This window comes from Girardinichthys multiradiatus, chromosome 3 (genome assembly GCF_021462225.1).
Source record: "Girardinichthys multiradiatus isolate DD_20200921_A chromosome 3, DD_fGirMul_XY1, whole genome shotgun sequence".
In the NCBI taxonomy this organism is placed as follows: domain Eukaryota; kingdom Metazoa; phylum Chordata; class Actinopteri; order Cyprinodontiformes; family Goodeidae; genus Girardinichthys; species Girardinichthys multiradiatus.
In genome coordinates this window covers 542,863-560,954 of record NC_061796.1, presented here as the reverse complement: position 1 = coordinate 560,954, position 18,092 = coordinate 542,863, and the positions used below count along the sequence as shown (strand labels likewise).

The 18,092-nt window shown below is 39.3% G+C and overlaps 1 protein-coding gene across 3 annotated transcripts in view; it reads left to right on the top strand.

Moving 5' to 3' along the window:
• The window catches only part of preb (prolactin regulatory element binding), a 57,423-nt gene extending 39,605 nt beyond the window's left edge, over window positions 1-17,818 (top strand). For all 3 annotated transcript variants that reach the window (XM_047361316.1, XM_047361315.1, XM_047361314.1), the window contains 8 exons: window positions 2,789-2,984; window positions 6,233-6,483; window positions 10,604-10,684; window positions 10,776-10,903; window positions 10,979-11,152; window positions 16,803-16,875; window positions 16,957-17,116; window positions 17,209-17,818. In XM_047361316.1, coding sequence (XP_047217272.1) covers window positions 2,789-2,984; window positions 6,233-6,483; window positions 10,604-10,684; window positions 10,776-10,903; window positions 10,979-11,152; window positions 16,803-16,875; window positions 16,957-17,116; window positions 17,209-17,297 — 1,152 coding nt within the window. In that variant the 3' untranslated portion in view covers window positions 17,298-17,818. The remainder of the gene's footprint in view (window positions 1-2,788; window positions 2,985-6,232; window positions 6,484-10,603; window positions 10,685-10,775; window positions 10,904-10,978; window positions 11,153-16,802; window positions 16,876-16,956; window positions 17,117-17,208) is intronic.
• Window positions 17,819-18,092: the final 274 nt, after the last annotated feature.

The window sequence follows — 18,092 nt, the reverse complement described above, 5'->3', positions numbered from 1 at the left end:
AAAATTAGCATATCATTAAAAGGGTCTCTAAACGAGCTATGAACCTAATCATCTGAATCAACGAGTTAACTCTAAACACCTGCAAAAGATTCCTGAGGCCTTTAAAACTCCCAGCCTGGTTCATCACTCAAAACCCCAATCATGGGTAAGACTGCCGACCTGACTGCTGTCCAGAAGGCCACTATTGACACCCTCAAGCAAGAGGGTAAGACACAGAAAAAAATTTCTGAACGAATAGGTTGTTCCCAGAGTGCTGTATCAAGGCACCTCAGTGGGAAGTCTGTGGGAAGGAAAAAGTGTGGCAGAAAACGTTGCACAACGAGAAGAGGTGACCGGACCCTGAGGAAGATTGTGGAGAAGGGTCGATTCCAGACCTTGGGGGACCTGCGGAAGCAGTGGACTGAGTCTGGAGTAGAAACATCCAGAGCCACCGTGCACAGGCGTGTGCAGGAAATGGGCTACAGGTGCCGCATTCCCCAGGTCAAGCCACTTTTGAACCAGAAACAGCGGCAGAAGCGCCTGACCTGGGCTACAGAGAAGCAGCACTGGACTGTTGCTCAGTGGTCCAAAGTACTTTTTTCGGATGAAAGCAAATTCTGCATGTCATTCGGAAATCAAGGTGCCAGAGTCTGGAGGAAGACTGGGGAGAAGGAAATGCCAAAATGCCAGAAGTCCAGTGTCAAGTACCCACAGTCAGTGATGGTCTGGGGTGCCGTGTCAGCTGCTGGTGTTGGTCCACTGTGTTTTATCAAGGGCTTGCCAACTCTCCTGACCTGAACCCCATAGAGAATCTGTGGGATATTGTGAAGAGAACGTTGACAGACTCAAGACCCAACACTCTGGATGAGCTAAAGGCCGCTATCGAAACATCCTGGGCCTCCATAAGAACTCAGCAGTGCCACAGGCTGATTGCCTCCATGCCACGCCGCATTGAAGCAGTCATTTCTGCCAAAGGATTCCCGACCAAGTATTGAGTGCATAACTGTACATGATTATTTGAAGGTTGATGTTTTTTGTATTAAAAACACTTTTCTTTTATTGGTCGGATGAAATATGCTAATTTTGTGAGATAGGAATTTTGGGTTTTCATGAGCTGTATGCCACAATCATCTGTATTAAGACAATAAAAGACCTAAAATGTTTCAGTTAGTGTGCAATGAATCTAAAATATATAAATGTTAAATTTTCATCATTACATTATGGAAAATAATGAACTTTATCACAATATGCTAATATTTTGAGAAGGACCTGTAGCTCCTACAAGGAAATTCACAGAAACCTGAAACCTTCTAAGATTGATCTGCCTCTGGTTCTGAACAATATTCACTGATCAGATGCTGACATCATCAAAGCCCCGCTCCCTGAGAACAACGGGTGTCATGTATTCCTTTGGAGAGTCAATTTTTGATGTTCTTCACCTAATCAATGTGAAACTGTCCCAAGTAACAAATAACATGATGGTCTAACACAGTTGCCAGTACTTACTGCTTTAGCTGGAGGGTGTGGCTATGATGGCGTAGCGAATTCGGATGTCACGAAACGGCCATACGTTTGGCCCTAAATTACACGTGCATTCACTCCAAAATAAATATGTTTGATCTTTGTCAGCCCCTAAAAAGCTATATTGGATTACATTGAAGCTTCCATCTGGAACGTCGGATTTCCCCCAAATTTTGAATGCTTCTCGCCAGACCAGAATTCTGCATGAGTGAAGATCATGACATGATGCTCATAGCGCCACCTAGAGGTGATATTTGGAATTGAACGACGGCCTCGTTGGTGGTGTGCCGCCAGCGATGCCAGGTTCTCGCGGTCGCTGCACAGGCCGAGTTGCGCTGAGGTGGGAGGACCTTCAATGCTGCTTGCAGCTTTAATTTTCTTTAAATTCAGCCTTTTTAATTTTGAGAGTTGGGGAGAAAATTATTACTAAAACCCCTCTTTTACAATCTAAATGCTGATAAATGTTTTGAGTGGGCCATAAACACTCATGTCAAGGGGTCGGAGCTTTTGACCCCAGTGAGAAATGTGAGCATCACAGTTTCATTGCAATTCAAAGGAAATCTAAAAACACAAGTTAAAGTAATCGTGGGCTAAGTTGTAAAATTTCAATGGCTGCTACAACTCCCTGAGACTTACAACTGACCCAGACTAGCTTACATAACAGCTTACATTACAGCTAACAGCTAAAACATTAGCATCAAAGACATGCATAGAATACATCCCCATAGACATACAAAAAAATGCGATTTAGGTGTCAGAAGTTTAACTACATAGCTGGTAGTGCTATTTGAAAATGAAATAAAGCAAAAACGTTCTTTTTGTCTACAAATAATTTTTTCTTCTTAAATTGCCCATGTTTGCCATTACGTGCAACTTAATTTTTTTCAAGTGATTTAAGAACTATATTGGGCATGTGAACAACAAATCAAATAATTTGTAACTTAATCCTTATTTAAGAAATTGGAAGTGTTACAAGTGACCCGGTACGTTACAGCTATCCCCATTCTACCCTAATATATTGACATTAATCTGTGTGTAAATGTGTTGATTGTGTGGGAAGTGCTTTGAGTGGCTGACCAGGTCAGAAAACTACAATGTAAATTTAGTCAATTCTATCTGTACAATTTACTCCTATGTATCAGAGCTTGTACTTCTAATAATAAATATGTGAATTCTGAACAATAATTATTAATTTCCAATATTTTGGTGACATTTTCATGAAAACTTATTGACAGAAATAGGGAGACTGATAATCTACTTTTATCAGTAGCAAACTTTTGTCTTTCAGCATTTCCTGGATCTGCAGATGGTTGGAAAAAATCAGTACAGCATCAGTCTTCTGCACTCTCATGATACGGACAAACGTGCCACTATGAACATGGCTGTGGGTGATGGTGTTATTGCTGCTGGGCAGGACGGGACATGTAGTCTCGTGACTTTTAAACTCTGCTTGCAGAAAGAAAAAAAGGCTGTTCATAAAGATGGTAAGGTTTACTACAATTAGCATAAGATTATCAGTTGTTTTGAAAATTATTTTTTTGTTTTTCCTTAGCAAAATTATTTACATATTCTCATTTCCATTTGGAGTCGGAACTGTGATTAACATTTAAACCTGTGATTTTGATCCAGAATTTTCTCTCTTACTTTACTTTTTTAATTATTTGATGCAGAGTTGGCCTCCAACAGTTTTTAGTGTTGGTTAATTAAACCTGACATATCTTAACCCAAACTTAAATATAGTTAATTAAAAACTAAGACAAAGAACTTTAAGGAACAGTTTAAACACACAGTGTTAGTGCACATGTTTCAGTCATAACAGGGAGAGAGGGTGTACTCATTTTCAAAGATCTTTTTATAGCGTAGCTAAAGTTGGTTTCCTATTGTAGCTTGTGATTTCGCAAATAGCTAAAGAGCATTTCCACCTAATTATTTACTACCTTGAGCATTTCTAATGTGCTGTAGTTCAATAAAGGGTGACTTCAGTGCTTTTCTTGCATTGTTAATTATTTTATCTGTTTAAACTAGAGCAGATTAAAAAATGTTCAAGGTAGTGAAAAATGAGGTGGAATTGCTCTTTAGCCATTTGTCAAATCAAAAGCTACTGTAGGAAGCCATCTTTAAAATACTTTATTTAGGACGCTTCAGAAAGAACAAACAACCAGTCTGTGAAACAACATGCAGAAGTAGCAAAGAGCATAGATAAAAAACTCGACATCCTCTCTGCCCATTATGTTTCAGATCCTTCATCTTTTTATATGTGTTTAACTTTGTAGTTGTGAATCATTCTTTCTCTAACTAGTTAGGGTCTATACTGAACTTCATTTATAACAAATAAATAATTAAATAAATAAAATAAAATAAATAATTTATGAAGATAGTCTAAGTATTTCTTTTTTTGTGTCTTGCTGTACTGGACTGTACATCGTTCTTTGTTCCACCTCCCTCTAATTGGAACAACCCATCTTTTGTATAACTTGTAGTGTTGATCTTTTTTTAAAGATCAACACTACAAGAGGATGGATTTGTTTTAAGAGTTTGTAAATTGTCAATAGTTTTAAAGAGAGCAGCATGTTAACAAAATTCATGTTTAATTTAATTAATTCTGTATTGCAAAAATAGGATCAGGATTCCTGTTTTCGTTAAGAACATTGATCCATCCACAGAAAATGCAAACATATATACAAATGTAATGGTCATGGAATGTATTCTGAAATTAATCCAAATAGGTTAAAGTAAATATAATATTATTAGTAAATACTTAAAGCTCCAAACAGCGTTGGCAGCTCTGCTAGCTCAGTGCGGCTCCAGCTTGGATTGCGACTGGGTAATGGGTAATAAGTCGCTGCCTCTACACTCCCAGTAAGCCCGCTGCACGACTTTACTGAAATACACTACAAAAATATGCCACATTAGTCTTTTAATGGCAAGAAGTCAGAGGTTGAGGGTTGGCCACACCCACATGATTTGTTGCAGCCTTATCTTATTGAGCTGTTTGTAGGTTGACAAAGATCATTCATATCCAATTCAGAGCACATAGGATGATGCATCTAAAATTTAGAGCCAACCGTATGAATGGCGAGACATTGAAATTTGACTGTTCTAAGTGGACAGGGTTAAAGTGATAAGCAAAATGTACCTGTGAATGTGCTTAGAGCTACTCTGTGATGAGACACAGAAAGTTTGGTGCCACCGTGACCTTGTTTGTAGATGTCATCATCTTTTAATGCGAGAAGTCAGATATTGAGGCTTGGTCACATCCTTTGGTGCAACAAAACCCTTCCTATTGAGCTGTTTGTAGGTTGAAAAAAATCTTTCACATCCAGTTTGGTGAAAATTGGATTATGCATGTGTGATTTACAGCCAACCGTATGCAACTGGCAAGATACTGAGTTTTGCCACGGTGCCATCCCAACACACTTGCTTGCAGGAAAAAAAGCTTTTGATAAATTTTGATCCCCAATGCCTTGAGAGTATACTAAGTAATTTTGTAGTCTGTAAGTCAAAAGCTGTAGGAGGAGTTCGCTCATACAGCATGTGTTGACAAGAGATAGTGGTGGCTTTGATCCAAATTCGCAGACTGTTTGAGGATCCTGAGAAGTTACATATGTGTACCAGATTTTATAATCCTCTGTCAAAGCCTGGCTTGGGGGTAGTATTTTTCAAGTGTTAGTAGAGAAGCCCAGACTTCCCTCTCCCCAGACACCTCCTCCAGCTCCTCTAGGGGGAGTCCAAGGCATTTCCAGGCCAGTCGAGAGACATGCTGTAGTCCCTCCAGCGTGTCCTGGGCCGTCTCCTGGGCCTTCTCCCGGTGGGAAGTGCCTGGAACACCTCCTGGGCGAGGTGTTCCAGGAGGGAGATGCCCTGGAGGCATCCGAAACAGATGCCAGAGCCACCTCAACTCTTCTCAATGTGGAGAAGCAGCGGCTCTGCTCTGAGCTCCTGGATGGCTGAGCTCCTCACCCTATTTCTAAGGGAGTGCCCAGCCACCCTGCGGAGGAAGCTCATTTCAGCCGCTTGTATCCGGTTCACGCCCGTTGGTGAGGCTAGGAACGTAGACCGACTGGTAAATGGAGAGCTTCGCTCATCAACTCAGCTCTCTCTTCTCCACAAAGGACCGACACAACGTCCACATTAATGCGGTGGCAGCACCGATCCATCTGTTGATCTCCCACTCAATTTTCTCGTCACTTGTGAGCAAAACCCTGAGATACTTGAACTCCTCCACTTGAGGCAGGAGCTCCTATCCAACCTGAAGAGGGCAAGCCACCCTTTTCCAATCGAGAACCATGGGGTTGGACTTGGAGGAGTTGATCCTCATCCAACGCTTTAGATAGCTCAGGTCACGATCTAGAAAGGCCAGGTTTCGATACAAATTTGCCCTGGTAATTTTACTTTCCCGGGGCTTTACTTTCACGGGTAAAGGGTCCTACTCTGGAGATGGTCTTTTCAGGTTTCCCTAGGATTTGTTAAAGGGGCAGGGTTGTGTGCAGCGAGGCTTGGCAACAGCAGCTTTAGTAATGGCAGAGGTTACTTTGCAAATTAATCGTTTTATACCATTGATTTGTCACAAAAGTAGTTTTAGAATTTTTAAATGACAAAGTAGACCGTGATGATGATTTTTTTTTAGGTTTGTTTGGCATTTGATGTTTATTTAGGTCCATAAAGAAAATTTTATGTTTAATTCCTATTTCATTATTTGTATCATTGTGTCATTTCTGCTATTCTGCTATAGGTAACACCTTTGAACAAAGTAATGCCAGACGGAGATCTGGGAAACCTGATAAAGGTAACCTTAATAAACGTGCTGCAACTGGTGACATGTCGGATACAAGGGATGAGACAGCTCATATAACAGTGACCAATTTAGCTGAAGTGCTGTCAGACCTTAACCCACATGACCCTCTTCAGAAAGTTGTCAGGTTCAGTCCTGACATGAACCTTCTGATGACCGGAGGCACTGATGGATACATCAGAGTTTGGGAGGTAAGCTTTGGTAACTTTTTAGGGTTAAAAATATTCCCACATTAGCCATTAAATGCAATAAAATACTTTTTCATTAGGGTTCCAAGCCTGCGGCAGCGAGCATAGACCATGCAAGGCATGGCCGTTCGTCTGCTCCCAGTGGACCACGGAACCCTATTGTTTTTGCTTTGTTTTTGCATTATTATTATTAGGGTTTAAAGCCCGCGGGAGTGAGCGAAGGCCATGGCAAGCATGGCCGTTAGCCTGCTCCTAGCGAAGCAGGGAACTCTATTGTTTTTGCTTAGTTTTTTCAATATTATTATTATTTTTGTTATTATTATTATTATTCTCCACTAAAAGTTGTCGGGCGCAAGAACCAGAAAATGCTGGGAAATAACTGACATAGCAGCCTAGTAGGGAACCGCAACCGCTACTCAGAAACAAAAATTCAGACCCCCTTATAACTAACGGGCGCTATTATGTATGACAACACGTTTGGGCATATAACTTCCAAACCGTAAGTCCCACACGCCGAAGCTTTATATCCCCTTGTTCCTTGAATGATTCAATCACTTTGTAATTGGCCACGCCCACTTCCGCCTCAATAGATTTTTTGCTACATCATGACAAAGGCAAAATATTTTTGATAACTCCTCCTACATTTAGAGCTCAATCAAGATGAATCTCTGTACATATCATCTACAGAGTTAGCGGGACAAAATGGTATAAAATCATTCTCAAATGTTTGAATGTTGTTAAAGCTACGTGCGGAGAAACTTTAATCGCAAGCTAGCACAAAAGTTAAATGACAATACCTCTACCATATTTCATCATTTCCAAACAAAATTAGAGATCCTGATAGAGGATGAGTTATTGTGTCTATACATTTAGTTTGATGCATATTCAATCATAGGGGGCGCTATAGGCACCAAAGTTTATATATGCATAACCGTTGATGGATTGACACGCAACTTGGTACATGTTCAAGACCTTGGCCTGAGGAAGTGCTTTTAATTTCATTAAGTAGTGGGCATGGTATATATGCTATCTCACATTTGACCTTTGAACTCAGTGAATTTAAAAGACTTTGTCGGGGAAATCACAGATCGTATGCAGAACTGTGCTACCTAGTTACATAAAAAAATTCAGAGTTTAACCACTAGATGATGCTGTTATAATGTAAAATGCATTTTGGTGGTTATCTCTGAAACTGCTACTTGCAGATAAAAAATCTCAATTCCTTGATGTTCTTTGAGTCATTATAAATCATGTGATTTTTGAAAAAAAAAATCATAGAGTTATGCTAATTAGCAACAATGTTGCATAATATGCACGAAACCTATTTTTGTAAACTCCTTAGGGCCAAGGCAAATCGAAGCAAAACAAAAAAAACTTTTTTGAAGCAAAAAAAAAAAAGTTTTTTTGGCCCAACTTGAAAATAGATTAAGATCTAGAAATATTTTCATACCAGTAGTGCATAAGAACAAACTGAAGGTACATACTCATTTTCAAAGGGATCCAAGCCTAGGGGGTGCTATAGTCAAGAGAAATTTATATAGCCAAAATGGCTGAATGGATTTTCATAAGATTTGGTACATTCCTTCAGAATACCACCTAGAGACTATGTTATCAATATGGTAATTATTGGCCAAAGTGGGCATGCCTCATGGGCAAAAATGTACCTCCGAACTTTCGCTCATAAAAAAATTCCCCAAAAATCACTCGTGGTACCTAGAGAGCTTAAACCTTCGGCATGTCTTTTGTGCACAATCCTGAAAAGTACCTACTCTAGCTAAAATTCTATCTCAAAGCACGTCACTACAACGTACGAACACTGTGGAATTTTGCACACTACTTAAGTAGACAATGCCTGTAATCCCCCATAAACATTGTTCAATTTGGACTGACTGCTTGTTGTATAATAATAATGTATAAAGATATATGCTAATCAATAATGACGATTACAAATGTTCTTGTTCGGCACGGCGCTGGTGGTGTAGGGGGCAGCGCGCGACCACATATAGAGGCTATAGTCCTTGAAGCGGCCGTCCCGGGTTCGAGTCCCGGACCCGGCGACCTTTGCCAAATGTCTCCCCCTCTCTTTGCCCCTCCTTCCTGTTTGCCTACTATCAAACAGAAAGGCCTCTAGTGCTGAAAACATTCTTGGTGAATTTTTGGAGATTTATCTGACAGACTATGGATTTTAAGTGAATTTCTTAATTCTGGTCATTGTCACTAATGTTGTGATTATGAATATGAATTTATTATTTAATATTAATACTTTAATTTTTTATTAAATAATATTTCGGTCTGTTAAGGGCTGTCCTGTGAATACCAGCCCAAAAGGGCGGTGGTATTAGGACTGTTGGGATTATGATTATTGATTAATTAATATTTATCAAGAATTATAATTAAAAATCATAATTTTGAGAAAATTAATTTCTTAACCAAAAATCCTCATTTATGAATCGAAACCAGAGATGTCCTCTGGTGTTGTAATTGTGGCTCAAAGCCTTTGATAATTATAATTATTAAATTCTCGGTAATAGTTGGTAACTATTATTAGATGTCACTGTTTAATCAACCGTTTCTGCCAAAACGTGGGAACCTTATTTTGACTGACAAATCACTCTCGCACAAAATAAACACAAACGCCTTCTTTTTATCTATATTATATTTATTAAATTAACAGTCCTGATACAATTCGCTCTTCAATTCAATAATCTTCACCTAATCAAACATGCAAAGTTCTACACAAAAGGGGTAAAATATCTAACTAAACAAAATAAAACAAAACAGCAGTGGGTGTGTATGGAATCAAACCAGCAATTATGGCAGTTATGGAAAAATCACAAAAGGAATATGGTGTTGAACGGAGTCTTAGTTAGTGTGCAATGAATCTAAAATATATGAATGTTAAATTTTCATCATGACATTATGGAAAATAATGAACTTTATCACAATATGCTAATATTTTGAGAAGGACCTGTATATAAACTGAATTGAATTGAATTGAAAATTCAGTAACAGCTCTCCCTTCTCAAAATCTTCCAATGTTGCAAACATTTCCACCGAGCTCTGATTAACATGACAACACCATAAGTCCAACTATTTTCTCAATGTAGAGACTCGATCATGTGCCAAAGATATTTGGCTTTCTTTGCCCAGCAGAGAGGTGTTCAGTGATATTATTTGGTCAAAGATATCTGAAAGATTTGCCAACATTGCAACCCATTTCATCTCTTCCATACACTTTACCAGTGGAGAACAGATTTCAGAAAGGAATAGGAGTACTTCGTCATGCAAATCACACAAGTGGGTGTGACAAGATATTTATTGTGAATATTGATAAGTGTAATTGTGTTTTTTGGTTTTGTTTTGCAAATATTCTCCTATTTTGAATTTGAGGCTTGCAACACATTTCAAAAGAGTTGGGACGGGGTCAACAAAACACTAGGAAAGCTGAGGAATGCTGAAAAAACACACATTTGGAATATTCCACATGTGAACAGCTTTACTGGAAACAGGTGAGGTCAAAGTCATGGAAGAAAATTTTAAAACTATGGGCCTGACTCCATAGTACCTATGAGGGTAGTTGGTGAGTTTTTTTTAAACTAACCTCACAGCAAAGTTGTAAGGATTTTAATTAATTAAAAGACAGACAATAATGGATAGTAATTGCCTTATTTCAGCTATTATTGTACATTCTGTCAGGGAGCCTCACGGCAAAAAAATGGTTTGGGAACAACTAGCATTATACAGTTATATCTGATACTCCATTAATCTAACAGTTTTTGAGTATTCAATTACTTGAATATTTGATAGCTGAAGGCGAAGTATACTGTCTGCGCTTTTCTAACATATTCACACACCACTTTATGACAACCATATGCATTTTTTCGGGGGAAGGCTTTCAAAACACTGACAGTATTTTGTTGCTGCTTTTCATGAGCCTAATACTTACAAAATGCCCCATTGTTTAACAAAAAATGACAGTGGAACTCTGTATTGGCAAATCATTTTTGGGGGCAAAAAAGAAATCCAAATTGGGACACCCTTAATAGGTAATAGGTTTGTTTGGATCTAGATGTCTGAGTTGTGTGTTTTTGTTTTGACATAGTTGTTTTGTTGTTTTTTTAAGTTTCCATCTCTCAAGAAAAAGTTTGATTTTAAAGCACATGAAGAGGAAATTGAAGACCTGGATATGAGTATTGGAAGCAAGGTGAGCTATTGACAGCTCTTAATGTGGATGTTATGAATGTTCTAAGAGCTCAGTTCATTAGACATTTTAAATATCATGTTTCCTCTTTCAGAAACTTGTTACTGTAGGGCGGGACTTTACCTGCAGTGTATGGAGTGGCAACCAGCTGGTTACAGGTCTAAACTGGCATGAAACCCTGCCTCAAATAGCTGAAAAATCATATCGATATATGGCTTGCAGGTACATTAGAAAAGGAAATAGGAGGAGGTTTCTCATCTTGATAAGTCCATCTGAATTGTTTTCATCTATTTTCAGGTTTGGAAATTGTGAAGATGAGAATGATGCACGAAGGCTTTACACAGTGCAAATCCCTCATAAAAGAGACAAAAAACCTCCTCCTTGCTATATTACCAAGTGGGATGGCAAGATCTTCCTTCCCATGCTAACATCTCCCTGTGGTACTGAAGTTATCTCCAGTCTGGCTCTCAGGTAACTGATTCAGGAGATCTGGATGATAAAAACTGTATTTTGTTGTGTTAAAGTGCCTGTGACATTCTTTTTCCATAAATGCAGAAATTGAAAGAAAACATCTTTAAATTGAAGACATTTGGCAGTAATTGACATTATATTAGGATTAAATACAAAAGTACTGTATTCATCCCAAAGGGAAATTATAAATAAAGACGTGATAAAAGACAATTGTGACACAGAATGGGCATATTTCGTTGTCAAATTTTCAAGTCCAAAGTAGCCTAAATATGACATAAAACCAGGGACCTCTTACCGGGTGAATTTGTCCCATCTTGATGCGGGGTAGAGGGTTACATTCTGAACATGGTGCTCTGTGGTGTCTACTCTATTGCGCCTGTGGGCGGAGGCTGGGGTGGCGTTGTGTGGGGGTTGAGATTGGAATTCATTGGGGGGTTGGGACTGTTTCATCCTGGGACAGCTCTGGTTGGTGGGCTTGTTTGGACCAGGTAGACCCCTCTTTTGTCAATGGCCCCCTCTACGGTTGGGGAAGGGGCTCATTGGGGGCTGTGCTTGGGTTCGGGCGGTGCCAGCACTAGTGCGGTCTGCCTGTCTCCACCCCGGAAGGAAGGGCACCACTTCCTGGGTCTGGGGGCTGGTTGCCCCTCTGGGGTATCGGCACCTGTACCTGGCAGTATAGAGTATGTATGGGGACTGCGAGTGAATATATGACGTCCATTGTTGTGGGTCTCGGGTCTCTGGGTCCATGGCTGGATCTGCTCCGGCGTAGAAAGTTTATTCAGCAAAACAGGAATCAGAGAACAGGAGACCAGCAGTCAGTTTCCACGAATCACCGAGGACAGAGAGGCGAGTTAGTGGCTGAATAAAACTCAGGACTAGAACAGAGTTAAGTAAAGCCACTAACCTTCTCAGTCTGGGAAAGAGGAGCGGAACCCAGAAGAAGATGTAATCCAGAACCTCAGGGGAATCAGCTGAAGCTGAGGCTGGAACACAGAGAGCTGTGATTGTCCTCTTGACAATGAATCCAAGCAGGCTTGAAAGCCGGACAGGCTCAGGTTGAATAAACCAGGGGCTTGGCTGGGCCGTAAATCTGTGGACAGAAACATGGTCGAGATCCAGGGCTAGGGACGTCAGACAAGGAGCAGGCAGAGGCATGAAACCAGAGGCAGAAAACAGAGTCGAAATTGCATGATGACAGAGCAGGCAGATGGACCAGAATCATAACAAGGGGGCCTTTGGATGTCTGTGGATTGGATGTCCTCCGTGTGTGTCTCGGGTCCAGGGGGGGAGGTCTGTGGCTCCTCATACCCGTTATTCCATATTTTCATGAAGAAACCTAGTATACACAAGGTCGCTCACACTCAGACCCACAGGTGTTTCCATCCGGGTATTAACAGATATACAGATGTTCTACACTGAGCCACATCTAAATACATCTTGCATTCATTAGTACCTTGCACTTTTTGGTAACAATGCTGTTGTTATATATTTTCTTCAGGTGTAGAAGCAATCTTCTTGGACGTTATCTTGTAATCTCTTCATCCTTCTTTCTCTCCTCCATTCTTTTCTCCCTGTTTCCTTTTGTGTCCCACCTCTCTCTCTTTCTTGCTTCTTATTTAAGCAAAACAGTTTCTAATAAAGTTTATTTTATAAATATCAAGCAGAGCATTAAAGCATTAGCCGTAATGCTCCACTTGTGAAAGTAAATCTGTTGGGCTTCTTCTTGGCACTCAGACAACAATTCTGAGTGCCACTCTGCCTGACAGAACACAGAAAAGAAAAAACAAACCCAAAAAAAAGATAAATAAACTTGAATGTTGCCCTATAGTTAGTTATTTGGGCAGAGTTTTTTTATGTTTTGTACATGAGATTGTATTATTTGCATCTTTTAACACCTTAAAGAATGTTTTCTGTGGAGAAATCTCTAGATCGTATGTGGTACAGCATTGACTATTAGCTATTCAGTCAATTACAAAGTCAAAGTCAGTTACATACATTCATTCTTGCTTATTAAACAATTCAATCAAGTTTATTATTCTGTTAAAAAAAAGTTTTCTATCTAAGCTGATTGCTTCAAGTTACTGACTTTTAAATTTTAAACAGGAAGAAAGCTCCAGCAAAATATGGCTGGATGTGAGCACTGCCACTACCAACTGTGGGTTTGAGAAGGCAGAGCAGACGCATAAACCAGAGACTCCAATTCGAGTACTTCTTAAGTCTCAAAAATAAAAGACTTCAGACTTGACTTAAGACTTGTGCCCTAAAGACATGAGACCCAACTTGGACTCCTGGTCTAAGACCCGAGTTTTAGTAACAGTTTGTTTTTTTTTTGTCAAGAATTTTTTTGCGGCACTAGTGGCCTTTATTTTTCCGAGTATTTTTTTGACAGTAGTAAGACAGGAAATGGGGTTGGAGAAAGAGCGGAAGACATGCGGCAAATGCCCCCGGGGCCAGGACTCAAATACGGGATGGCCACGTCAAGGACTAAAGCCTCCGTTCATGGGTCATGCGCTTAACCCCCTACACCACCAGCGCTGCGCCCCTTATTAACTGTTTTTATTTTACATGGTTGCATGAATTTAATGAAGCTCCAATTCTGATAGAGGCGACGCCTCCGAACTACAATTTCCTTTGCGAGAGCAGACAACAAAGAAAAGGTGGAGGGGTGGCCACTTTGTTTAAAGATTTACTAAAATGTAAAAAGGTATTTCTGGGCAAATTTGACTCTTTTGAATATTAGGCTCTCCAGGTAAAGAGCCCGGTCCGAACCATGTTCGAACCATATTTACAGGCCTCCTAAGTCCAAAACAAACTTTTTCAGTGATTTTAATTAGCTTTTATCTGTGATATGTGTTGATTATGACCATTTAATTATTCTGGGAGACTTCAACATTCACATGGACAATCTTGAAGACAAAAGTGCAATAGATCTATGTGACACTCTCAGAAATTTTGGTTTGACTCAACATGTTAAACAGCAAACATACAAACAGGGACATATTTTGGACTTGATCATCACTAAAGGTCTAAACATTTCCAAGGTGTCTGTAACTGATGTTGCTCTATCTGACCACTTTTCTATTATTTGCCATTATTGCCTATGTAGATTTTGGTGACTGTAAAGTAGTGTTGTACAGGTCCTTCTCAAAATATTAGCATATTGTGATAAAGTTCATTATTTTCCATAATGTCATGATGAAAATTTAACATTCATATATTTTAGATTCATTGCACACTAACTGAAATATTTCAGGTTTTTTATTTTCTTAATACGGATGATTTTGGCATACAGCTCATGAAAACCCAAGATTCCTATCTCACAATATTAGCATATTTCATCTGACCAATAAAAGAAAAGTGTTTTTAATACAAAAAACGTCAACCTTCAAATAATCATGTACAGTTATGCACTCAATACTTGGTCGGGAATCCTTTGGCAGAAATGACTGCTTCAATGCGGCGTGGCATGGAGGCAATCAGCCTGTGGCACTGCTGAGGTCTTATGGAGGCCCAGGATGCTTCGATAGCGGCCTTTAGCTCATCCAGAGTGTTGGGTCTTGAGTCTCTCAACGTTCTCTTCACAATATCCCACAGATTCTCTATGGGGTTCAGGTCAGGAGAGTTGGCAAGCCAATTGAGCACAGTGATACCATGGTCAGTAAACCATTTACCAGTGGTTTTGGCACTGTGAGCAGGTGCCAGGTCGTGCGGAAAAATGAAATCTTCATCTCCATAAAGCTTTTCAGCAGATGGAAGCATGAAGTGCTCCAAAAGATCCTGATAGCTAGCTGCATTGACCCTGCCCTTGATAAAACACAGTGGACCAACACCAGCAGCTGACACGGCACCCCAGACCATCACTGACTGTGGGTACTTGACACCGGACTTCTGGCATTTTGGCATTTCCTTCTCCCCAGTCTTCCTCCAGACTCTGGCACCTTGATTTCCGAATGACATGCAGAATTTGCTTTCATCCGAAAAAAGTACTTTGGACCACTGAGCAACAGTCCAGTGCTGCTTCTCTGTAGCCCAGGTCAGGCGCTTCTGCCGCTGTTTCTGGTTCAAAAGTGGCTTGACCTGGGGAATGCGGCACCTGTAGCCCATTTCCTGCACACGCCTGTGCACGGTGGCTCTGGATGTTTCTACTCCAGACTCAGTCCACTGCTTCCGCAGGTCCCCCAGGGTCTGGAATCGGCCCTTCTCCACAATCTTCCTCAGGGTCCGGTCACCTCTTCTCGTTGTGCAGCGTTTTCTGCCACACTTTTTCCTTTCCACAGACTTCCCACTGAGGTGCCTTGATACAGCACTCAGGGAACAGCCTATTCATTCAGAAATTTCTTTCTGTGTCTTACCCTCTTGCTTGAGGGTGTCAATAGTGGCCTTCTGGACAGCAGTCAGGTCAGCAGTCTTACCCATGATTGGGGTTTTGAGTGATGAACCAGGCTGGGAGTTTTAAAGGCCTCAGGAATCTTTTGCAGGTGTTAGAGTTAACTCGTTGATTCAGATGATTAGGTTCATAGCTCGTTTAGAGACCCTTTTAATGATATGCTAATTTTGTGAGATAGGAATTTTGGGTTTTCATGAGCTGTATGCCAAAATCATCCGTATTAAGACAATAAAAGACCTGAAATATTTCAGTTAGTGTGCAATGAATCTAAAATACATGAATGTTATATTTTCATCATGACATTATGGAAAATAATGAACTTTATCACAATATGCTAATATTTTGAGAAGGACCTGTAGGTTCCTAACTGGGTCATAGCCTTAATGCCCAGACCAAGAAGGTATCAAGGAAAATTTCATGTTTTAAAGCAAATCAGATTTTCACGTGCAATAGATTTGTGAATTATTTCTTGTATTAAGTCTGTGTTTTGGAGAAAGGACAGACATCGCCTCTATAAACTGCAAATAAAACCTGTTTACATATCAGTTGGGCTTGTCAAAGTAATTCATATTTTCAGAGAGGGGCCCTACTGGTTTTTAATAATTGCCTTGACAGTTACCTGTAACTGTAGCTCATGTGACATTCCCTCTCCTCCCTGTCCCTCAGCATAACCAGCAAGTTAAAGCTGGATACGTCAGGGTAAATTTCCACCTGGTATTTTGCTGGGTGAATCAGTTTGGATGCCCTCTAGTTCCACAATAATGTTGCAACCAGAAGTTACACTGCAGCCAAAAAGGCTCCTTAAGATGTTTACTTGTGTAATCTATCATTTTGAAAGAATTTATTTTCTTTTAGCTCCTTCTTTTAGCTCCCCCCAACCTTCCCCTTTATTTTACCATATATATTTTACCATATATATTTGACTGCTAATGGTTCCATCTCCCATTTTTTCATCCTTCAGTTTCTACATTATAGTTAACACGAGAAGTCTTAATCTGACAGCAAAGGAGTTATGCATTATATGACTGACTTAAATTTAAGAAATAGTGTCGAAATGTATTTTTGCAAGGTCTAGTGTTTTAGGACCAATGTATTTTGCAGTAAAACAAGTTACCGGATTTGCTAAATAAGTGAATGGTTTTCAAGTCTTAAGGATTCAAATGAGTTTATTTTCCATAATTTTTTAGTGAAATTAGTTCAAAGGTCAATTACAATTTTAAGGGTAACAGATGGAAGCATTAATGTCTGACTTATCTTTAACAGTGATTCTGGAAAGTTTCTTGGCCTTGGGACTGTGACAGGATCAGTAGCAGTTTACACATCTGTTTCTTTACAGGTAACACAAACATCATACTAACCTGAATCTGGACAGATAAAGCAGATGTATCAAAGTTTATTTTTCTGTTCATTTGTGCAGAAGCTGTACTATGTTCATGAGTCACATGGTATCGTTGTGACCGATGTAGTCTTTCTGCCTGACCTGCTGAAAGGCCAAAATATCAAAAGAAGTAACAAAACAGCATTGCTGAGTGTATCTGTGGATAGTCGCTGTCAAGTACATACTGTCACCAAAGAAAGTAAGTCTGGTATTCTCATTTATTGTTTACTTTAAAAGCATATCTCTGAACTTCATTTATTGTTCATGTATTCATTTTTCTATTTACCTTAGGACCCATTCCTGTCTGGCTGTTCTTCTGTGGGCTCATGTTCGTGGGAGTGCTCTTAATTTTACAGTACCTCTTTCCGATATTGCTGTAAAGGATGCATATTATAAGTGATTAATAAACCTCTGACAAATCTTTTGTCAGCATCAGCAGCGCTTGGTTTTACACAATAACAAAATCTAAATGAACAAAACCATAAAACAGGATTTTAAATAATTTTTCATTAATTGTTATTAATATGCTTTGGATTCACGATACTCTTTGAGAAGTAGGGGTTATGACTAGGTTCATGACATTAAATTTAACATTTGCATACCCAATTTTGGAGTTTTTTTTTTTTTTTCAGCATAGGCAGAGATTTCTTTTTTGAGAAGGGAGAAATATCGTCATCGAATAGGCCAAATACGAAATAGTGACTCTAAGGTTTGTTTGCCAATGTACATTGTTTTGAACAGTTTAGTATTAATAGAAATTATTGAATATTTGAACTAAGTTGCTTTGATTCATTTTAGTAAAAACATTACTGGTTGTCATATTTGTTTCAGTCATTCCCATATTGATGTTTTTTTTTTTTTTTGGAAAAAGAAGAAATAAAAGAAACAAAGATAAAAATAATTTCTGTAGCATGATTCGTCATGCCTCCAGAGTGTTGTTCATAGTATTTTTAACACCTATAGTAATAAGTTTGACTGACTAGAAGAGGTAAGTGGACAATCCGACCACTAAGATTGGGAAAATTAAAAGAGAAAGAACCTTGAAACCTGGACTGGGCAAAATGACCTATAAATTGTATCTCAACATATTTGGGCTTTAACTTGACATACAATAGATTAGAAAATATTTAAAAGATAAAATTATTGACTAATCAGAAAAATAATAAGGTGATCAA